This window comes from Phragmites australis, chromosome 1 (assembly GCF_958298935.1).
Source record: "Phragmites australis chromosome 1, lpPhrAust1.1, whole genome shotgun sequence".
In the NCBI taxonomy this organism is placed as follows: Eukaryota; Viridiplantae; Streptophyta; class Magnoliopsida; order Poales; family Poaceae; genus Phragmites; species Phragmites australis.
In genome coordinates, this window is record NC_084921.1 from 28183830 (window position 1) to 28209157 (window position 25328).

At 42.9% G+C, this 25328-nt stretch overlaps 1 protein-coding gene across 1 annotated transcript; it reads right to left on the minus strand.

The window, feature by feature from the left end:
• Positions 1–20360: 20360 nt before the first annotated feature.
• LOC133914054 (probable high-affinity nitrate transporter 2.4) lies at positions 20361–23277 on the minus strand. The gene is made up of 2 exons (XM_062357215.1): positions 21901–23277; positions 20361–21007 (listed from the first exon to the last, which is right to left on the minus strand). Exons 1-2 carry the CDS (start codon positions 23073–23075, stop codon positions 20734–20736), a joined length of 1449 nt encoding a protein of 482 aa, XP_062213199.1. The 5' UTR covers positions 23076–23277; the 3' UTR covers positions 20361–20733.
• Between the last annotated feature and the right edge of the window lie 2051 nt (positions 23278–25328).

The window sequence follows — 25328 nt, forward strand, 5'->3', positions numbered from 1 at the left end:
TGTCTCGTGATTAATCTCTGCACTCGAAGATACCCAATCAATTTACGGATATATTGTCAAGAACTAATCTTCGACACTGTCCCCACTCCACCCATAGACAAGCACGAACCAGTTTATATATATATATATATAATCTAAACGCTGCCGCGTTTAGAGCTCCTGAGGTTGTCCACGTCATCACATGAGTTTGGAGCCATCCTATTTGACCACCAGCAGTTGAGGACCACCCGATCTATGTGTTATAGCACCACTTCATTGTTCTTCTCAGTGTCTCCTCTCGATTTGCCCTTGTCTCCTCTCGATCCTCCTCCTTGAGAAACCCAAGCCCACTGCCCACCGCTTCCCCTATCCCCCTCATGCGTTACCTCGGTGTGCCCCGAGTCCCTGACTCGGCTCCTCTCTGAGCAGAGCAAAGCGAAGGAAGGAGACAAAGAGGGAGAGATGGGTGGCGGCAACACACAATAGTCTAGGATGGCCAGGGAGAGGAACGATGAGAAGAACAAGGCCCCCAAGAGTAAGTGCTTGATTTCGCCCTCCTCATGAGTTGAGTGCGCTGATTGATTCAATTTTCTGGATGGGTTCCTAATCCCATTCACTTTCACTTGGGGTTCTATTATTTGATACCCCTATCATCTCTTCAGCTTTGTTTTGGGGACTCTTCAAGGGGTTACTGATGGGATTTGGAGGCAATTGCATCATTCCTGTATTTGATTTGCAAATCTTGCCATGTTAATTAGATGGAGAAGGGAGTTTTGAGAGGATGAAGGAGGCCATGTCCATATGGCTTGCTGCTGTTGATATGCCTACATCATGTGGATGGATGTGATGGAGCTTCCTCAAGGTGGAAATTTTGATTCCCTTCTCCATCTAGTGGCAACAGCAGCAACATTGTGAGGAGGTAAGACCATGTGGGGAAAATATAGTTGGAATCATCAGCGTCCCTCCCCTGTCCCAACATGTAGATCCACAACCGATTTCGAATGACGCGGGGGAGGATGATGAAGGGGGCAAACATCATGTTGGAGAGAGGGCTGCTGTACACGAGGGCTGGAGCAGCTCAATGCACGGAGACAGATCTAGTGAGAAAGATGAGCGGCGAGCATGGGCTGAGCTCACCAATGTGCTGCTCCTTTTACCCTGAATATCATAGTTTCAACGTAGACCTGCCAGCTGAGCACCTCGCAATTCATATTGTCCATGCTAGCTTGATTTGACGAGATTAAATACCCGTTCTAATTGGTAAATGATAGTGGCTTCATGCCTCAGCTCTCATCATGTTTTGGGTTGGATTTTCTCTTCGATATAATAGTGTAAAAAAACTGCAAGTACCTAAGTGTAGACGATGGTGTGTTTAATTTCAGAGGAAATGCTTTGTGCTATTCCATAAGTTTGAATTCATAGTTGGTTGACACAGCGCTTCCCTATTCAATGATAGATGAAAATTGCTAGCTCAATACTTAAGCTACTTGATTATCATGACATACAACAAAATATTTGTACAAGTTCTTTTTTCCCTAAATAAGCATATTATGGACGCAACAACCTGCTGAGCATATCTTACTGCATACTGTCCTTACTAGCATGATCTGACAAGATTAAGTAGTGCTTATTGTTGTTTGTCAATGCATTTTAATGGTCTATGTGAAGACGATTGCTAATTGCTCCCTCTGAACACCCTACCTAATTTTGTTACTGACAAAGTCCTACTGGATGATTGTCATCTCAACAAATTAGTATCTACGTTTAGTATCTGCTAGGAAAAATTTCTAACAAGACTGTAGCCATGGTTGGACTTGTAAAATGGTGTTCTAGATTTTTGGACCCTTTTTAAACTACAATGATTAGCGAGAACATTTTTTGCAAGTTTGTAGAAATAACTATTCTTTTGTAGAAATAACCCCTTTGAACATTCTTTTGTTGGTTCAAACAGATGACATTATTACAAAGCTCCTAAAAAAACTTTTTCAATCTATAGATTTCCCTTAGTTTGGTAATTCCTCTAGACTCGAGGCAGCAAATTTGTAGCTTTTCAATTATTTCAGAAACTATTATATCTTAATTAGTTATGTATGACTTCCAACAATTACTTAGATAAATAATAAAAGTCAGCAGAGATTTTTCTTTGCCCATGTAAGCTTATTTTCACATGGGTCAGTTATCTGGGTTTCAAAGGAAATTTCCACATAGATGGTCATCGTTACATTCTATATGGTTAAGGCTTTATTTGTGCATGACTACAATAATAGCGCAATATACTTCTTTGTGTTTTATTCTTACTCTTATTGGGCTACCCACTTTTTTCTACAAAAATATCTACCTATGATATAATCTTATCCAGCTGTTACCCCCTCAAGAAAACAACACTTCTTTGCATATAGATCCAGGAGTTATATAGCGCGTCAACGGGGTTATATAGCTCATCAAATTTCAGTAACAGCAGGTCGACAGAAATGTAGTGATGTGTGCATGGATGAATAAAGAGATTAGCGTGACAAGGGCACCAGATTACCAGACACGCCACATGCAACAACGAATACATTCAGGGACACTCTTTCTGTCGTGCAAACATGTCCAAATAGGCCATGCCAACAATGACAGGCCTTGGGCCGGCCCAGTAGACACGGCCTAGACATGACAAAGCCCAAGCATAGACAGGCCGTGCCTGGGTCGAGCGTGTGGCACGGCTCGGCTGATATGGGCCAACCCGGGCATGGCACAACACGGGTTGGCATGGTACATCACGGCCGGGCACGGCCTAGCCCGGCACGCTAGCGGCCTGTGCGGCACAGTTGGCCCAGCTAGGCACGACGGGGCCCGGCATGCTAGCGGCCCAGTGAGACACAGCTGGCCCGGCTAGGCATGCAGAGGCACGCCTGGCCTGGCCCAGCATTGCATGTGGCGACATAGTTGGCCCGACCAGCACGGCACGTCCAGCACAGCATGCCTGGCACCAGCCGTTGGGCGCGTGAGGCCGGCACGACCAGAGCATGTGCGGCACGGCCGGCACGTGAAAGCACGCGGGGGCACAACCGGTTAACGGGTCAAATGGGCTATGCCTGGCCTGTTTAACCCATTAACCTTATCTTTTTGAATTTTGTAGCCATTTTGTGATTGTTTGAGCTCTGAAAAATTCAAATTTTTTTTGCAAAATCACCATTTTTTCACTTATAAATAGAGCACCACCCTGCCATTTCATTCCACACTAGCAACATCATTTGTTCTCTTATTATTTCCTCCTCTCATTCTTGTCTCAAAGTTCTTGCGAATTTGCAAAATTTGGCATTGAATTGTTGCCAAAAATCCAAGAAATTTCAACACCATCATCCTACTGTCTTGAAGAAATCTTGGTGATATTTTTGCATCATTGTTCTTTGTTGTTTCTTCCAAATTCCAATCTTTGTTTTATTATTTGATTATTTCTAACTCCGAATATTTGAATTATTTGTAGTGCTATTTGATATTGATCATGGATACTGGTGATCATGATGATACGTCCATCAATCATGATTTTTTTCTTCGAAGACTCTCAGGGCACTATGGCAACTTTGATACCATTGCTGCAGATGAAGAAGGACCCGACAGTGAACTTTCAGCTGATTCACATGCAACAGCACTTCCATCGTCAGGCTCTACAAATGCACACACGTTAGCAAGCACGTACTCCAAAAGATCAAGAGCCACTACTTCTGAAGTTTGGCAAGACTTTGAAAAGATTTACAGAGAGAAAGACGGGGTAAGTGTTAGGTATGCTAAGTGTTATATTTGTAAACATGAATTATCTGCAAAGTCTTCAGGTAGAATAGGACATTTGAAGAGGCATGCAACAACTTGCAAGCGAAAGAGTGGAGCAGCCATGAAGCAGATGGTACTGCAGTACAACCCTAACGAATCTGTTCATCATTGGGAGTATGATTCCGCCAATCCTCAAAAAGAGCTATATCACTTCGTTGCAAGAGCATATCTACCACTAAACATCGGTGAGTCTTCTGCATTTGAAGATTACATTAAGCAATCTCATAATCCTAGGTTCACGCATGTTTCTAGACAGACAACTACTAGATATATGGTAAAATACTACAATGCGTGTCGTAGCAAGCTTAAAAAAAAAAATTCAAACATGTACATTTTCAGTTTCTTTGACCTCGGACATATGGGAAAGTAGGTGAAGCATCTAGACTCCTAATTTGTGTTTTATTAATTAATGACAATATGTCTTTTATGGACTAACATGTTTGAATGAGTTATGAAAAGATTAGTCACAAAGATGTTGTGGAGCTAGAAGATGCATGAGTGGAAAACATGAAGATGACTAGCTCAAGGCAAAAATATAATTGTAGGGCTTTTTATTTTGCCAACAGTAGGAGATTAGAGAAGAGAAATTAATCGGATTGATAGGATAAACGTTGTTCTATTAAGAGGGGTTGATGTGCGTTTACTTGAGATATCTATAGTGCCACAATTGCTCAAACTTGCATTTTATATAGAGTGAAAAATTTAGTTTGAGAGAAACCAAGGAAAGGCAGTCTGTTCGAGTTTCATGTGTGGCGGTCAGACCGCCGGCATGACCAGTCTGACCATCAAATGAAAGAGTGGTTTGGATCCCCTGGATTGGCTGACGGTCTGACCGCCAGCATGATCGGTCTAACCGCTATATAAACTTGGTCGATGCTTAGTAGAACTCAGTCCTGGTCTGACTGAGGAGTGTGCCAGTCTGACCGTCAAACAAATAGAGGGGTTTCGACCCTCTATTATGGCTGGCGGTCTGACCACTGGCATGGCCGGTCTGACCGCCCTGGGAACAGAGAGTTTTTAGCACTATGTTCCCTGCTCGCAGTCTGACCGTGAGGGATCGCGGTCTGATCGCCAGATGTGTGTTAGTGTCATCATCATGCCTTTTATAGCTATTGTAATTATGGCAGTCTTACCACTGATTGAGTTGAGGTCTCACCGCCCAGTGTGCAGAGGTGTCAAATCAACAACAATGGCCACATTTTTTAGCGCGGGCTATAAATAAGAGCTTGTCTAGTTTAAGGAACCTCTCTAGCCTTTCATTGCAACCCTTTTGAGCTCTTTCCTTCCTCCTCTCCCTCTCTTGGCTTAGTGATTACATTTTTGAGAGTGTGAGAGCATCTAGTGCATAACATTGAAGAGTTTGAGCATTGAGGCAGTAGTCATCCTTCAAACAAGCGTCATCAACTTGTTACTCTTGGAGGTTGCCACCTCCTAGATGGTTTGGAGGTTGTTACGCTGTTTAGCCCTTCAAAGAAGATTGTGAAGGAGCTACGGTGGTGATTTTGAGAGGCTTTGAGTATGCTTTGCCAGAGAGACAAAGTGCTACTCTAGTGGGATCAAGGTATTGAGTAGTTATTGTTCTATTTCGGCTTAAGATCAAGTTGATCGGTGTGAGCCCTTTCTCTTGTGAGAATTGGACACTTGATAGAGAAGCGGTTAGAAGCTTGAACTCATCTCAACATGGATTAGGGGTGATCGGCAAATCACCGATACCACGAAAAAAATTTCTTGTGTCATCCTTGAGTATTTTACTTTGAGCAAATTTACTTTATGCAATTTATCTTTCTAGAATATAAATTGGTGCATGTCACGCTAGGATTGCAAACCTTGATACAACTTTTAGTTTGTTTCATATTACTCTAGTGATCTTTAGTTTATTTTCGCAAGTTTTCATGATGGCTTAGCATTTAGGTTTAAAACCGCCTATTCACCCCTTCTAGTCGATATCCTAAATCCTACACGTGGTATCAGAGCCTAGGACTCCTTTTTATCACGGATTGAACCATCTAAGAGTAGGATTATGGCTAGTGACGCTCATGTCAATGTGGAGAAGTCTCCGTTTTTTGAGGGGTCAAACTACGCCTATTGGAAGGCTAGAATGACTGTTTATCTTAAGGCTATGGGCTGTAAGTTATGGGATATAGTGGATGAGGATTATGCAATTATTGATCCCACTAATCTTATCGATGTAGATAGGGACAATACTTTTGCAAATGCTCAAGCTATGAATGTTCTTTATGGTGCTTTAGATCTTAATGAGTTTAATCGCATTTGCAAACTTGAGACTGCTCATGAAATTTGGGAAAGGCCCAAAGAGATTCATGAGGGAACAACCATGGTCAATGCTGCAAAACTTTTTGTTTCTAAAGGGCAACTTGAGAAATTTACTATGTTGCAAAAAAAAAGCATTGAAAAAAATGTTCAATCGTTTAAATAGCATAATAAATGAGCTCAGGGGCTTAGCATGGATGTTTTTAATGTCGATTTTTCTCAGAAATTTCTTAGATCTTTGCCTAACAAATATTACATGATTGTGAATTTGTTTGTGAGGTCAAATTTGAAGGATGCAACTCCAATGCAAATCTTGAGTGAAATTCCCACTCATGACATTTTCAAGAAGTCACAAGATCTTCATGATGAAGCTACCGATGCTAAGAAAAAGAATGTTGCATTCAAGGCTCAATCATGAAGAGACAAAGATGATCATGAAGAGAGTGATGATGAAGATGAGGAAATGGCTCTCTTTGTGAGAAGATTCAAGAAATTCATGAAGAAGAAGGGATATCAAGGTGGATATAACAAGAGGGGACAATCTTCCAAAGGGAACCCTTTCGAAGAAAGAAGATGCATTGAATGTGGTGAAAAGGGACACATTGCTACAAATTGCAAGAACAAAGAAGAAAAATATTTCAAGAAGGAGAAGGAGAGTGATGGCAAGAAGGTATTCAAGAAAGAAGAAGAAAGATGGTCAAAATATGTTATGTTGAGTGAGATTCAGATGCAAGCTCAAGTTTCGACTCCAATGATGAGAAGCCATCTCAAAAGGGTCTTGCCGGTGTAGCCATCAAGGAAGTACCTTCACTCTTCTCCACACCTCATTGTCTTATGGCAAAGGGTGACTGTAAATATTAAATGATGAAGATGAATATTCATATGATAATCTAGTTGAGCTAATAAATGGTTTTGAAGACTTCATGAGCAAAGAAAGTGAAAAGTTTAAGGAATTGAAGAAAAGGCACACTTCTCTTCAATATTCCTATGAGGAGCTAAAGACGGCTCATGAGGGTCTAAAAGAAACTCATGAGATGCTTAAGGAAGCTCATGACTCTCTTATTGCTCACGAAACCAACAAAACAAAAGTAGATATGAGCATATCTTACAATATTCTTGATGATGCATCTACTTTACCTCATCTGAGTTCATCTATGTTGCATGATGATTTGATTACTTTACCTAAAATTATATCTTGCAATGATGTCTTTATTATTGATGAAAATATCATGTTAAAAGAAAAGGTTGAAAAACTAACCAATGATCTTGCAAGATGTTATGTTGGAGAATTCAAAATTAGACAAGTTTTGGATAATCAAAGGTTCTCCATCAAGAAGGAATGCCTTGGATATATTCCCAAGAAGGGTAAGAAAGCATTCAAAGTAAGTGGTGACTAGCCACGCTTTGAGAGTGTGCTAGGGTTTCACGGTTTGGTCTCCAAACCATGGGAGGACTGGAGGTCCACATGGCATCATCGTGAAGCTTGCGTCGAGGTAAAGCTAAGTCATGAGAACGTCACAGCCACCCGATGAATGGAGAAGAAAATAGACCAAAATGCCCTTAGTGGTAGGTATGAGTGTACTAAAAGAGATGGGTATTTTGGGAAAAGCTAGAAAACTTAGAGGTCAAGTTTCCTAGGCCTATAAATAGAGGGGTAGGTGATGAGCTCATGGTCATTCGGATACTCTCAATACCTTCAATAATTCTCAAATCATACAAGATCTAATTACAAGAGCACGTACACAACAATTAGACCACAAGGTGAACTCGTTTCTCGCTGTTCATGCTTCCTTGGATAGATTCCTACTAAATTGTTGTGATGTTTTATTGTTTAGGAATATGGGAGAAGCACCACAACCTTACCCGAATGTCACCCCTCGAAGGCCAAGTCTATTCGGACTCGAGGCTGAGCTCTAGTCATGGTCGTGGTCAAAGTCGTGGTCGTGATCGAGTCGCAGGATAGCATGTCAGTAAAACAGGCATAACTCTCTCATGCGAAGTCTGTTTTAGTCAATCTTGAACATTCTAGAAATCTTACGACGAGCCCTCTCCAATGGATATAAGCTCGACCAAATATTCCTTATAGTGTAGTCAGAGTCGAAGGAATAAGGTGTTGCACCACCGTTTTAGACTTAGTTGGGTCTTGTAATCGTGTCGAGGTCGGAGTCCAAGTTGTGCACACCTCTTTCCATGGTTGCACAACCCTAGATCGACCTCCTCACGTCCCCCCTATATATACATAGTAGACATCATAGTTTAGACTCGGGTTTTGCTTAGATTATTCTGTTTTATACAGTTTCGCCGTTTGTTCGGTTTGTGGAACCCCAACTCGAGCACTTCATTGGTAATTAGCAATATTCATATTGCATCTACCTATTCTTGCTTGTGTTCTCTATTCTCTTACAGGAAAAGCCTTCTTAGAGAGATCAACAATGTCTTGGCATGGTTGATAACCACGGAGTAGTGGTGTAATGGTTGCGAGGGTTGTCGATCTGTCTTGGTCAAAGCCTTCGGATCATCAACGTCGAAACTCCAACAATCGACTTATCATATTATCTTCGAAAGATTGGGAAAAAGCACATCAGTAGGGCTATGGGAGGACTTAACCAGCCATTTGGGAGAGCCTAGTGATAGGTTTTGAGGAGAGAAGAGGATAGGCTTAGCCTTGTAATAGGTTAGAGTTTTTGTGAGGGAAAAAGCTTGTAATCCACCTAAAATAGGGATGATCTCTTTGAGTAATGAAGTTTATGTTTTTGCGCATACTTGAGTTCTCCTCCTTCTAGTTTCCTTCTATTGGTTCCCTTGCAAGTTTGCAAGTTCTCAGTGTTTTGTTGTTGATTTTCCTTTTTCCTTTTGCGCTGAAATTTCAACACCTTGGGAGTTTGTTCTTCTTGATGCTAGAGGTATAGAATTCATATATACATGCATATGTGATGGGGTCTTGAATTTTCTTGCCTTTAGACCATCATCTTGGAGAGTTACTTGCCTGGTGATCCTGTCTTTGTTTTGTCCATCTTCAAAGTTGCGAGCTTTTGGACACAATGACACATGGAATGGTCTTGAATGAAACCTATGGTTCATATTCCATCCGTGGAGTCATATTGTCTTGAAACTTTCTGTCTTACTTTGTCTCTCTGGTATTTTGCTTCCACTCAAGGTTTGAGGTGCGTTCGGTGATCACAATAGGAGAAGATCATCTATTTCACAAGAAATTATTGAGACGCCTATTCACCCCCATTTAGTCGCCACTCTCGATCCTACAGACAGACTAACAGATTCAATACGATAGGTATCCAATACCAATTGCATATATTTATATCACTTCTCTATTTAATTCAAATGATGTACCCATGCCATAGTATATGCTCGAAATTATGGTGGTAACAATGCACCCAATGCTCAAACAATAGGTCAACTATGGACAATAGAGATCTATTGGACTGAACACATAACTCAAAAACTAATTTTCTGATCCAAGCAATTTCCAATACAACTTCAAAAGCGATTGTGTACTTAGCAATAGTTGTAGAGTAGGCAACGGTTCTTACATGGAACATTTCTAGCTCATCGGTCCATCATTTACATAAAACCAAATTTCACACCATGATTCTTTGTTGGTTTGGAATCTAGCATCGATGTAACCATTTACAATGACCTTTTTCTTTCCTCCAAAAACCATGGTCACATCCTCATTCTTATCAGTACTATGGGATGATTATTTCTGATGGCTATCAACATCAATATTTCCATGCTCATCATATTGAGTCTGCAAAGATTGATGCTACATGGCATTGGCAAGAAACCTTACATGGAATCTTGCATATTGAACTATTTCAATACCTTGTCAATGTACGTTTTTCGACTTAATCTCATTAGCCCTTTTCTAGGCATTTTATTTAGGATATCATGCTCATCATGTGTCATCACACACTGATTCTCGTAAGTACCAACACTTTGTCCTCCTTTTATTGATTTCTATAGGTCTTTATTCCTTATATTGTCTTTCCCACAACTTCATCTTGAAACCATTTTTCAATGAAGATTTGAGAAACTTAATGCATTGAATTGTCATCCCAATCAATAATATGTCATACATATTTATCGAAGCTTGAATAGCTTCCTAATATTTTAGGATCATCAAAACCATTAGGCTGTATCACATACATGCCTTAACTTAGGTTTCCATAAATGAAAGCCGTTTTGACGTCCATTTGTCATATCACAATATGCAGCAATCGCTAGGATGATCCTGATAGACCATGAAACTTATCACCACCAATTGTGCTATACAGACGCGAATAATTCCATCAGTGTCTACCTATTTTCCTTCAAACACATTTAGACTCAATAGTTTTTTACACCATTGGATGGATCAACCAAGTTTCAAACTTAGTTTTCTCGCATAGATTCTAATTCGGATCTCAAGCCATCTCTCAGAGTCTGGTCCCACCATAGCTTCCATATAGTACTTAGGCTCATTATTGTCCAACAATAATATATCACGTTGCTCCGTGGTTAGGAACATAAACTTCTCAGGTACACGACTGACCCTTTTGGACTAACATGGGGTTGATGTCTCCACAACATGTTCTGCAACATCTAGTTATGGTTCAATAGGAGCTGAAATATTTTCTGATGGTTCCCGTATCTCTTCGAGTTGCACCGTGCTCCCACTAACTTTCCTTAAGAGAAACTTTTTCTCTAGAAAAACACCATTCTAGGCGACAAACATTTTGCCTTCTTTCCATTTATAGAAATAATATCTTTTGGTTCCCCTAGGATACCCGACAAAGAAGCACTAATCTGATTTGGGAGTGAGCTTATTAGACGTCTGATGTTTTACATAGGCTTCACAACCCCAGATCTTAAGGAAAGACAACAGAAGACACTCCTCGGCCTATATCTCATATGGTGTCTCCTCTGTAGACTTAGATGGAACTCTATTTTAATGTGAAAGCAACAATATCTAGAGTGTATCATAGAAGGATAATGAAATATTAAATTGGCTCATCATACACCGAACAATGTCCAATAAAGTACGGTTCATCTGTATAGACACCCATTTCATGGAGGCATGCCGTACGGAGTCAACTGTGAAACAATTCCACATTGCTTTAAATGAACATAAAATCATGGCTCAAGTATGCATCTTCATGATCCAATCATTGGAATGTAATTATCTTGCCCGTATGATTTTGTACCTCATTCCAAAACTCTTTCAACTTTTCGAATGATTCAGGTTTGTATCGAAAACCACTTTTAACTATAGAGCTCCTAAGCCCACATACATTTGTATGTGCAAGAGCTAATAACTCACTCACCCTTTCTCCTAGATCGGTGAAAAGCAACTTAGTCATTTTGCCAAGTAAACAGGATTCGCACATGTCAAATGATTCAAAATCAAATGAATCTTGAATACCATCTCTATAGAGCTTCTTCATGCGTCTCTTATTCAAATGACATAAGTAACAATGCCAAATAAAAGTGGGGCCAATCAAGTAACAATGACAAATAAAAGTGGGGTCAATCAATGTTATAGACTCACATATCCTCAAAATCCATTCACCAATGGATCATGACTAGACTAACTTGCTAGAAAGCTAAACAACATTTGTCCACAATCCTCTACTTCCAAGGCAGATTTTATGGTCATAGTCAAGTTAAGATCGGAATAACAATTATTCCATTCAAAACTCCGAGGGTAATAATGAAATTACAACGCCAATCGGTCAACACAACAACCATTTGCTATATTGCCGATGCATATATCAACTTCACATTTTGCCAAAAACTCCAGTTTGATTCTAGTATCAACTGCCCAAGAGTTCTAAGAGAAAATGGCAAGATCCAAGTCTATATCACTGGTATCAAGGGCTAGAAGTCATAGTTCCTTTCCTTTTCTCACGAACTTCCAAGTGTTCCCGGTTTCCCTTTGAACTATCATTATATAACTACAGCTCTTTAAGTGCTATGCCCCACTTTCTAAACATGTACACAAGCTTTCATGATCAAGTATCGTTTAGCCAAGCTTGGTTCTCCACAAAGTAATATGTCCTTCAATCATATTGAAGTCATATTCAATGTGAGGGAATGGACATAAAGTGAGTAATCATGGCGTTTCTCATAAACTCCATGAGTTACAAGATAGCATCTCTGAGCTAGTTCATCAGGACAAGAACCTCTAGAACACATCCTTTGCATCATTGAGTGAGAACAATTCCCATTTCAATTTCATATCAATCGTTACAATTTAATCCAAAATTGTAAAGAGAACTACTTTCAAAATCTACAACAAAAATATATGCAACACTTTAACACCATGTTTGTTTGTATCTTCCAATAACCAATTTATCATAAGATACTCCCACTGTATATTTTGAAACCGTTTCCCTCTAACGTTTTACAATGGGACAAGATCCATATTCAACTAGGTTCTAGTGAGCTTTGGCTTCACTGTCAGAAACCTAGGTGACATAGGTAAGCAACACATTGCTAATTACATCTCTATATGAATCTTGTTTGTTGGGTGACATCCAATGCCCTGACGCTCAACACCATGCCCCAAGCCTTAAACCATTTTGATAGCTTGTTAAGTAAACCAATACTATGCGTGTAGATGTTCGTCATTCACCCTAACTAGTTAAGATAAATGATGGCACACTGCTTTGGCAGACCTACCAAACAATGGTCAAAACCTATGTAGGTGCAGCTATTGGATGTGCATCAATTACTCTTAATTTTTTCTAAAGAAAGCTATTCTATCATGGTAATCATATCCACTGCATATAAAACATGAAGAAATAGTATGATAGGAATATAGATAAATATCATAAGCAATCATATTAACTGTGACATAGTATGGCTCCTTCACATGATGATCTCCATCGCCACGGTCCCTGTCCTCCAGGTCATCATACTTCAAGTCTCTATGATCATGTACTAGACTACTACACTTAATAGCTAGCAAAGAATTATATGAGAATATGAAGCATCACAAGTCAGCATACAGGTCGTTATACAATAACATGACAGCCTTCGGCTGTAATTAACCATGACACACAGACCATAAAAATTACACACATGCATCACATACATAATAAGGTCATAACAGTCACAACATTCTCTATAAAAATGAGCATAGAATCGAATTCTAATGTCACAACGTGAACATATTATTATAACAATATGTGTACGCTACGCAACTAAATAGATCATATCTATAATCGCTATGGAAATCCCATCGGATTGATCATATCAAGCTGATTCTAAGTCATTATCAATGTCTTAATTTCCATTGGATCAATCATATTGATCATCGCGTGAGGTTTTCTAGAAACGACGATAACACACGCAAACTCGATTTGCTGTTCTGCCAACCATATAGCAGCGAGTGCTGTTAGCCCCAATGGTGATTCCAGCCAGTAGGGGCAAATCACACGCGTGGCCAGTGGGAGATCGAGTTGATCTTTTTGGTCATATGGTTCCATCGACTCGCACCTCATTCGATCCCAATTACACCAAATTGTGCATTGACCGATCCATCACATGAACCATTCATAAGAATAAAAATAGATCATATCTATTACTACCGCATATCATCTATATGTGGATTGATCTAGATCAAAACTACGTATTTAGGCTCTCATGCCACTATTAGGTAACGGGTAGGCTACACTAGCATAAAATATTTTTTCTCTACAGTGTTCAACTAAGAAACCATGTGAGTAGGGGATCATAGATCATTATTGCTAGACGCGTAGCGGAAGAAGTGTTGGAGTAGTCCAATCCAACATCGTGCGTGTCTTCAACCAACTTTGACCACATGCACCGCATCCTCGATGAGCTCTGAGTAGGTACATCATGTCCTTGACCAGCTCCGACCACGTACATTGCATCCTTGACTAGCTCCAAGCAGGTACGTCACGTCCTTAACTAGCTCCGAGTAGCGTTGTCACGATCCGTGACCACGAAGAGGAAGCCTCGACCATGTCCTCGATCAAGAAGAGGAAGTAGTCGAGCTCGTCGACCAGGTACTCGCACTCCTCAACTATCCCCAAGTAGGTGTGTCATGCTCCTCGACAATAAAGCATGACCAACATCGCAATCTTCAAGCCAAAGAGATTAGCACCACAATAGTAGTAGCGCCTCTATGGTATCCACACATGCATGGATGGAACATTGTGCACCGGTGTGCTAGCACCGCGCGCCCAGCTAGGGTTTCATAGGGAGTTCGGGAAGAGGTGGCGACCATGATTTTTGTGGCCAAAACTTGTGCGTCCACGACTCTTGCCTCCTCTTATATAGAGTATGCTAATGGGCCTTTAATCGCATTAAAGCCCATCATGACTCTAAATCCTAATGGACATTCAATCATATTAAATCACAGTTGCAGATCCAATCTGCATACGCGATTGCCTCTAAGGCATATCACCAACACCCCCGACGTCGACAGGGAGCCACTTTGGCGGCTGCTTAGACGAGTCATGCGAGAGTGCATCGTTGCAGTTATTGCCGAGAAGGGTTTTGAGCCCCCTTGGATCGAGGAGGATCCTTCAGTGATCTGTACCCCTCCTACCCCCTTGGATAAGTTACGCTTGTCCAACCTCCACCCTAACAATGGTTGCTTTGTCATCGCGCCGTGAAATCCTTGTGATGTTCGCACTAAACTGTAAGTGGACCCATAGGGTCCGAGTTGGGCCACAACTTCGTGGGGCATTTCAAGTCTAAAAACTACTCCCACATTTATTCGAGACAAAGGAACCATGGGCCATCCTAGGCTCCAACACCGGCTGATGGCCGTGAGCTCTACACGGGGTCGGACCCTATGAACGATTGTGAGCTCCCCACTAAGCCAGAGCCAATGTCCGATCCATCTTCGGGCCTGGAACCCACAACGTAGATGATGTTTTTGGCTAGACATTCCAAGCCAATTGATGGGATGCTCCACGTCTTGGTTGTTCAGAAGCGGAGGACCAAGACTCTACCACCAGATTTCATTCCTCGATGCAGCACGCACATTGCAAACAGAAGAAACCCCATGTCCTTAGAGCCCAAGCTTCCACTAGGTTGAGAACAAGAACAGGTCAATCAAGAAGCACAAGATAATTACGCCCAGCTATATCGGAACCCTCTCAGTCGTGCTCACCTGGAGGGTCTAGCCACCCTATTTGGCTGGGGAGTGTTGGATGAGGACAAGACGTTGTCGACGGAACTTGTCACCACCATGTGTTGAGAGTGTGCTAATGTTATAGCTTGGTCGTGTATCTCTTGTTATCAATGAATCTGTCTAGTATCTTGGTATGGAACGTGGGTGGACTCAAGAAGGTTGCACGTTGAAACTCAATTCAAGAGATGGCCGATTCGGCTAGGTCGGACATCATATGTTTTCAAGAGATCAAGTTGTAGCAACTCCCACACCACTTACTCTTTTTGTTTTTGGGGTTTGAGTTCAACCAGTTTGAGTTCCTCCAGGTCAATGGTACTCGTGGTGGTGTTCTTGTAGCATGGAACGGAGCTGTTTGCCGGGCGGTGACAACATGGGTAAACAACTTCTCTATCTCCATACTCTTCACAAGCAATGACAGCCCCGACTGGTGGTTTGCCAGCATATATGGGCCTTCATGTGGTAGCAAAAAAGACCTCTTCCTACAGGAGTTAAGGGACATCTGAGCTACTTGTACTGGACCATGGTTGGTTGTGGGAGACTTTAACTTGATTTACCGAGCTGAGGATAAGAACAATTCTAATATGAACTGGGCTTTGATGGGATGATTAAGACAACTACTCGATGACATGGGGCTCAAGGAGCTTGCCTTACTTGGCTAGCGGTATACATGGTCAAACGAGCAGGAGTCACCTACTCTAGTGCGACTTGATCGTGTGTTCTGCACAGTGGCTAGGGAGCTTATTTACCTGGACAGCCTCCTACAGAGTATGGCATCGGCAGCATCGGATCATTGACAATGTCCAAGGAAAGCGGAGGTTTCACTTTGAAAGTTTTTTACCGCAATTGGAAGGATTCCAGGAAACCGTGGCCGTGTCATGGGCAGCGCCAGTTGATGTCTCCTACCTGCTACAACGCATGTCAGTCACGTTTAAGCGTTGTCAAAGGCGTTGCAAGCCTGGGGTCAGAAACAGATTGGTCATGTGAAATTGCAACTTCAACTTTCCAAGGGGGTACTCCACAGATTGGAGATTGCATAGGGCGGGCGTGCGCTCGCAGAGGATGAGGACTGGTTTCAACATAAACTGAAACTTCACTGCCCTGGTATAGCGTCCCTGGAGCGTATTATTGCTCCGTTATGTTCTTGCATCAGTTGGCTAAAGGAAGGAGACGCCAACACGTGTTTCTTTCACCTCCATGCTCGTTACCGGAAGAGAGAAAATTTCATTGCAAGATTGCAGGTTGAGGATCATATTGTCACCTCCCAAGAAGATAAACACCAAGCGGTCTTTGATTATTACAGAGGTCTACTCGGTATGGCTGAGCCTCGGTCGATGACACTTGACACCTTGGGAGCTTCTATCAGCCGACTCATGATCTCTCCTCATTGGATCTTCCATTCATAGATGAGGAGGTTGGGCCACGGTGAAACAACTCCCCCCCCCCCCCTCGACAAGGCACCAGGACCCGATGGCTTCATAGGCAGGTTTTACCGTTGTTGTTGGGAAACCATCAAAACGGATCTGCTCAAGGCTCTCCAGGCGTTGCAGTTCAGTGATGGGAGTAAGATGGGGTTCCTAAGCTCCACTCTTCTGACCTTGATCCCAAAATCAACTGATGCAATCAAAGTCAAATACTACATGCCAATAAGTTTAATACACAATTTTGCCAAACTTATCATGAATTTAATGGCAAACTGGCTCGCGCCTCGGCTAGGTAAAATTGTTTCCACTAACCAAAGTGCCTTCATTCGTGGCTGGTGCATCCATGATAATTTCTTGCTACTTTAGCAAACATCAAAGTTCTTGCACCGAGAAAAGAAACCAAGGATTCTTCTGAAGTTGGATATATAAAAAATCTTCAATTCCATCTCATGGCCTTTTCTTCTAGAGGTCCTCTCTCATGTGGGTTTTGGTACCATTGGAGGAAGCTCCTCTGCTCACTTCTATCCACGTCAAGCACTCGGGTTTTGATGAATGGTGAGCCCGGTGAGGTGATCGATCACCGTAGGGGACTTTGGCAGGGAGACCCGCTATCCCTAATGCTCTTTATTATTGTCATGGATGTGCTAATTGCTCTAATTGTCAAGGCCAGCGAGGACAACCTCTTGCTACCCCTTGCCTCATGGCCACTTGGTCATCGCGTATCACTTTATGCGGACGATGTGGTGCTTTTTCTTAGGCCGTAGGCAGGAGAGCTTGGCCTGATCATGAGTATCTTGGAGTGATTTGGTGAGGCATCAGGGTTGATGACCAATGTTCAGAAGTGCTTCGTTTTACCTATACAATGCCAGGAGCAAGATATTGAGGAAGTACAAGCTGCAGTACCTTGTGAAATATCATCGTTCCCATGTAAAATATTTGGGACTCCCTCTTTCTATCAAGAAGCTCACAAAAGGCCGACATTCTCCCTCTGTTAGACAGGATAGCGGACAGCATGCCCAGTTGGAAGGCAGGCTTGATGACGAAGGCATGCCATGCAATTCTTATTGAGGCGGTCCTCACAGCGATCCCTATCTATCATCTCACTGCGTTTTACATTCCCAAATGGGCCATCAAGACCATCAACAAGATGAGGCATAATTCCCTCTAGAAAGGTCGCAAAGAAGCCAATGGGGGGGGGGGCATTGTGTGGTTGCTTGGCAAAAGGTATGTTGACCGCTAGAGCTTGGCGGGCTGGGCATACACGTTCTGCAAGTTTTGGAGTGGGCTTTGCGGATGCGTTGGTTATGGTTTCGAAAGATAGAACCAAACCGTTTGTGGGCTGGACTTGAACTACAGGTCCATGCAAACTCCAACGTCATGTTCGTAGTCTCAGTCACCTCCCTAGTGGGTGGTGGTACCTCTACTTCCTTTTGGAAGAACATGTGGTTATAGAAGGCTGGGATCTAATGTGGCAACCTCGTGGGAGGTAACAGGTCATCTAAGTCACCCAAAATCTTTAGAAGGTAATTTCTTAACATATATGCACATATCATATTTTTTGAACACATGCTACATATCATTCTTAAGCCATTTATTTGGTGAAAATTCGAGAAAGGTGACTATGTGGCAAGAAACTAAAGCTGCTTCCTTGTTAGCCTGGATGTGCCATGTAGTTTTGTTAGGGGTGATTGGCAGGACGCATTCGATTTGAAATCTAGTGCATAATATATCAGAAGAAAAGAAAAAGGTGTTTTGCTGAAGGAAAAAAAATTGAATGCTAAAATAGTATAGGGGATGAGGAATGTGGCTTCAGTTTTTGTCTCTACCCTGGATTTACTCCATATGGTCATGCCTAAAGCACATTCTTAACAGACAATATTATGTAGCATTTTGATATTTTATTTGTCTTGCAATGGAGTACATGGGTGATTTGGGTTATACTGTTGAGAGCACTCTGCATTAGTAGTAGTGGTTATCTAATCAAGGGACTAGTTCCAGTATTAGATCTCTTACAAATAAAAAGAAAAGATTCCTACTGCTCTCGCTGTTTCTTGGTGCCTTGTCCCCAGATGAGGATCCCCTGACTTCACAGGGCTAGACCCACACATCGGTAACAAAGTCACGGTAACGTTAAAGTCAAGGGATCTCGATCCCTCATCCCCATGGACCCATCTACATATTAACCTGAAACGGCAGTGTTGAAAAAGAGTGAAAACAGAAGGCAGATATGCATCCCCATATCCAAACTACTGGGGATGCATCAGGATGGGTGCTATTTCATCTTTTTATTCGAAACTGAATTCCCAACGTTAATTTTTCAGACTCTGTAGAGTTCCATCCTCACTATCAATGGTCGAACATGGGGTGCATATCCCCAAACCTCTGCCATTCAGTTAAAGTTGTGCTGCCTGTGCATCTCTTTATGGCTGCCTCCATTCACTTGAAGCTTCATCTCAGGAGCTCCTCTTCATGTGGCTGCACAAGTTGTTACGGTCCTGAGACATATAGAGTTCTTCAATTTCAGTTTGGTGGTCAACCTATTAGTCAGACTGCAGACTTGAAGTGTCCCAGTTTTGGACAAAGTCTTTTCCTGGGACACTAAAAAACATGTGACGCATAGAGAAACCTGAGTTGAGATACAGCGAGAACCGTGGTGGTTCAGTTCGTCTAACAGGGGTAGTTCGGACAAAAATGAAGAGAAATTCTTGTGAATATGGCATTTTTTTAGCTTCCTTCGTTTCTTGTCCTTGACCATCCTCGCAGATTGGTACTGACGTTGCAAGTGCAGCTGAGTTCCTTAAGCTGTTACTTTGGATGAAGTCCCAGAAAAGTAACTGATGTGGCAAAAAAAAAAAAAACCTAAAGCTGCTTGCTTGTGATAGATGTATCAGTTAATGAGGGGTAATTAGCAGTAAATGAACCAACATAGATCGGATCATAATTAAACAGCATGCTAATCATACGAGTTAAGCTATCAAAATGAAAGAGGTTGCAGGGTGAAACAGCAAAGGAGGACATTGGCGTCAAAAAAAAAAGCCAAGGAGGACATCACTCGATTTACGACTCCCTGCAGTTCATCCTAGTGCAGTTTTTCAGTTTTCCCTTTTTCAGGAACTCAGCCTTTTGGTTTTTCCTCGTTGGTATCCTTTTCTCCCTTTTTTTATTTTGTGCTTTTGGAAAGTTTTGAGTTGATAGTTTGGTAGGGCATGATGCATTGGTACATTTTCAGAAAAAGACAATCTTGTTGAGCGGAAATCTTGCCAGCAAGTTTTGAGTTGATAGTTTGGTAGGGCATGATGCAGGTTGGTTTGATATCTTAAGAAAAATTGGTACAAAATCTTGCCAGCGCCGCTTTGCCAACCAACTGAAAATGGCGGAAATGTGCAGCAGTTCATCTCCCGATTCGCAATCAAGATCGGCAGGTAAAAAATGCAAGTTCGCAGCTTCTTCAGAGACCTTTCGCCATGGGCTAGGCCATTTTGGGCTTTTGTTGGGCTAGAAGCCAGAAGGCCGTACGTGAAGCTTGTAGCTGGCAGAGTGGAAACCTGACCCAAAAACAATTCAATGAAGATTTGTTTTCTGTAAGAAAACGAGCTGCAGTGAAATTGATACGGGAAATGTTGCAAATAAAGTGTTGTATACTGAAATATAGACCAATTTTCGTTTGGGAAATAATCTATAATCGAATCTCGATGAACAAATATGAGAATATCTATGACGGCCGAACTCGTTACAGACCGGCCAAGAGATTCTTGATTCTTCCATGCGGACATCTCCAACGCTGAGGGAGGCCAACTAAAATTCTTGGCATCCATCGACGCTGCAGGATCGCCGGGATCGATGGGTTCAGGAGGAGGCCGAAGGAGATAAAGATTGGGGTGGTGATTCTTCATTCCTTTCCAACTGATGAACAATCTATATGTGCACGTGAGGCAGCCGGTACAGACTCCGTAGATCCTTGAAACCAAACCAACCGCGAGCAGACCATTGGAATCGCAGAGATACTAGCTACGTATTTTACAGATGCACCATTTTTTTGGCGAGCTATACAGATGAACCTTTTGCAGTTCCCAATATTCCGTCTCATTTCAGGAGCATGTAGTCTTCGTCGTCGTTTGAGCAGTCGTCTTCGTAGTCGTCGTAAGCATCGTCGACGGCGGTTGCGCCGCGGAGCATGCCCCCGTGGCGCGGGAAGTGGACAAGGGCGAGGGGGAGCGTGCACACGAGGCTGGCGGCGCCGGTGAGGGAGATGGCCTCCTCGATCGTGTACCTCGACCCGCTGAAGAAAAGCCGGTTCGTCACGATCGCGCCCACCGCGCCGCCGCTCGCCGTCATCCCGGACACCACGCCCAGCGACCTGCACCGATCAAATACACATATACCGTAAGAACACACTTCTAGTACTACACACCGGAATCTTTTTTTATCGATCCAAAGTGATGATCCGTTAATTTGGTTCATAGGTCAAACATGCGTATTTGCCTGTACTTTGCAAATGAATTTTCTTGAGTTGAGTTAGTTAACAAAGTTATCTTGAGATCAGTTGACCCACAAACGATCAAACATGGGTATTAATAAAGTTTGGTTAATAAATTTTGAAAACCCCCGTTAATTTGTAGTTTATTTTCCCCGTTTTTAGTAGAGTATGAACCTTGTCAGTTAGCCTGCCGTTTGCTAATCGCTATCTTACTCCTTCGATATTAGTTTCTTTCGCTTTTATATCTCACATGATGTGGTATTTCCTAAGAAGTTATATGAGCTTAGTACTAATTATTTTTGTTCATCAATGAAGAATGTAATGTGACAATATGCTAGATTCTTTTAAGTCACTCTAACATATACTTTAAAATTTTATCTTTTATAATATTATTATAATATTTTTTAATACTATTAATCATTTTTTATTTTTTTTCATTTGTAGCAGCTGCTTTATTTTATACCTACGTTTACTCTCATCTTCAAATTTAAGGTACTCCTCTTCTTCCCTATCCCTATAACTTAGAGAAAAGCTATGCTAGAAAGATTTGCCACTACTTCGAGGCACATGCTGGAGTCGGCCTAAGATCCTAAAAGGCTTGTGGCAAGTATATGCCTACACGGCAATATCAGAATATCTCGTAATGTCCCAAGTTTATCTCATGTCAACCATCAAAAAAATTAAGAATCTATTTCAACATACATAATTAACAAATGAATCTAGGTGATTAAATAGAGCTAATTGGAACATGATGTTTTAAGAAGGTTCTTTACCTCTTGGAGACGAACGGGACGATGCCGAAGGTGAGCCCGGACGCGGCCTGCACGAACGCCGCGCACGCCACCATCACCACGATGGTGGCGGCCAGTGACGGCGCCTCCGTGGCGCCTATTCTGCCGACCAGCACGCACAGTCCCGCCCCGGCGGTCTGCACGGCCCAGAGCAGCCACAGCCTCCCGCGCATCCCGTACCGCCTCGCCACCGCGTCCGACGCCACCCCTCCCGCCGGCCGCGCCACCGCGTTCATCGCGCCGAAGCAGGCCGCCGCGGCGCCCGCCGCCTCCATCGGAAGGTGGAACCGTTTCCGGAAGAAGTCGGCCGCCACGTTCTCCATGATCAGCTCGGCGCCGTAGCAGTAGCCGTAGGTGAGCGCGAGCACCCACGCGCGGTAGTTTCTCACGCCTCCCCAGACAACCTTCCAGAAGCTTCTCTTGGTCTTGGATCCGCCTCCGCAGCCGCCGCCGCGCGGGAGGTCGTAGGGGAAGGCGAGGATGACGAGGCCGGTGGTGATGAGCAGCGCGCAGGGGAGGAGGTAGGTGAAGCGCCAGGCGACGGTGATCGGCACTCCAAAGCGGATGACGAGCTCGTAGGCCAGCGGCATGACGACCTGCGCCGCGGCGCTGCCGACGTTGGCCCAGCCCGCAGCGACGGCGTTGGCGAGCCCCACGGCGGATGGCGCGAAGATACCCGATATCCAGTGCTGGTTGGCGACGAAGTTGGCGAGGGAGAGCCCCGCCACGAACCGCAGCGCGACGAACCCCGCGGGCGACGACGCGGTGACCGCGGTCACCGCGAGCGCGAGCGCAGCGAGGATGTTGGCGGCCCCAGACGCGCGGCTCGGGCCGAGGAGGTCGCAGGCCGGGCCCATGGCGAGGCGGCCGACGAGCGTGGCGGACAGCGACCCCACGGCGGCAGCGGGGGCGTCGGATGGTGCGAGCACGAGCGCGGGCCGCAGCGCCGGGAGGATGGGTGGTGCGGCGAAGGCTGCGAAGAAGCATGCGAAGAGGGAGAGCCACGCCAGGTGGAACGCTTGTGTGTGCGGCGACGACAGCGCCAGAGGCCGCAGCTCCGTCGACCGGCCGTCGGCGTCTACGCAGCCGTCCTCGCCGGCGCCGACGCCGTAGCAGAACTCTTCATCGGCCAGCTTCTTCTTCGCCATGGTGACCATAGCTGGCTAGCTAATAGCTAGTGACGTCTGCAGATAGCGCGAGATCTCTCTCTAGGCCATGTGGCCGTGGTAGAGATCTAGCTAGTAGCACAGAGTGAAGCTAGTGGTGCCAGTTCCAGGTCTGTGGGTGGCCAATGTGGGGGTAGGTTTAGATACGCGGGTGGTGGAGGCTCGCGAGGCGAGAGTGGGGGATGGATGGTGCATGCAGGGCGCCGCGTGCATTGCCTAGTAGCTTTTCTAAGTGCCTACGACTGGCTCCCCGATGCGCTGAAAAAGGTTGGGACATGTGAATGTGATTGCAAGAAACTTACTTAATACCTACAATTCTTGTCACAGCACCGTCCAAAGTGAGTACATATACATGGATATATCGATCAAAACTACTATAGAACATCCCATCATTATCAGCTCTAAAATTTTCTTTATTGTTGGTTTTGAAATCGGCAGTAGGTAATGGACAGTAATAGTATCCGACTATTAATATCAGCTCGAGGAATCGATAGTAAAGGAGGTTATTGCTGCTGACTTAAAGCTTGAGCTGGCAGTGATATCCTGGGATTCAGTTGGTAGTGATGCCTGTGGAATTACTGCTAGCTAAATCCTTGAGCCAGCAGTGTTCTGCTTCTCTTCTCTCTCTCCTCCCTCTCTCTCCTCCGTCTTTGTCTTTCCATCTTAATACATGTATACAATGAGAGACATATTTAATGTAAATCAGTAATAAAGATATCTTCATTAATACATAGTAATTCATATCTTTTATTAATATATAGTAATGTCATTCATTAATATAATGTCATTTGGTGATAGATAGGCTATCAAACCCTAGTAGACTTATTCCTTATCGCACACTCTCTACTAGAAGATATGGTGTTATCTAAAGGTCTCTCACTCATCGATGGTACAATAGGTTCATGAAACTCGCTGTCTGAGTTGACAACATATTCGATGAAGAACTCGGCGATCTGTTATTGAATGACATGTATTTTCGTAAGGAGTATCGCACTTGTGCATTGTTTGAAGTACTGCATTTGAAAAATCAAAAGATTAGTCCTTGAACACGTATAGAAATTGAAAAGAAGGCATCGATATATAATTTCATACCTCCACATCATTAAACCTGACAGTGTCACCATCTTCGCTAAATATGTGCATGAAAGTAAGAACATAGGATCCATAGAGATTGTTGCCATATGGTTGCCTCATACACTTCAAGAGGAAATGATTCATTAGTGGAATGAATTGAACCTTTTTATTTAGTAGGAAATACAAGACATGAATATTCTCTTCATACCGAAAAATCATTTTTACAGCATACTACTTCCTGTATGAAAAATAGACCACACTCTTTTTACAATATCTTGTATATACCTAAAATCAGATGAGTTGATTTGTATTTTGTATTCTATCTATGTATCTTTTTTATTTTGATACATATAAGGTGTCCTACGGATAATGCAAATCGAAGTTGTATGGAATATTGTCTTTTTCAAGTAAAAATCCCTAGTATATGAAAGAATGAAAATGTGCTTTCGTTCTTGTGGAATAAGAAAAAAAATCTGGGATGGAAGGATTCGAACCTCCAAGTAACGGGATCAAAACCCAATTATTTGCTATGAAGGCGCTGACGCGGCCTAAGCCTTTTCTTGGCTTGCAGGTTGCACATTCTCCTTGTGGATACTCCCATTTCGCCTCTTATACACGCAACAACTATGCTTTCCGATGAAACGAGAAAGAAAGATGTCAATTACTAAATGTGCTGTTTTGTGAATTTGATACTAGGTAGTTCTTCCCCCTCGGCAGGCAAGTAGCTACTCTCCATCTAGCGTGCGTTGGCGGCAAAGAAAGAGGCATCGGAAAGACTAGACCATACACATTAATTAGTACACGAAAGATGCATTCAGGAAGCGACTAGTAGTTTTAAAGAGATTGTCTCTCAGCCTATATAGAATTTTACAAAGAAAAAACAAGAATTTTCTTCTTTTTTATTAACATTAAGAAAAAAAGAATATAATTAAAATGGTCAAAGAAATTTGACAAGTCTGATAGCGGAGACAAGAAAAAGTGCTATAATTGTGGTAACCTTAGTCGCATATCATATAATTGCCCTCATCCCGATAAGAGAAACAAGAACAAGTCCAAGAAGATTGATGCAATTGAGGATGAGGAAAGGTACAAGAAGAAGGATCAAGACAAGAGGAAGAAGAAGCTCTTCAATAAGAAGGATGGAGGCCGCATGGCCTACATTGTTGGTGA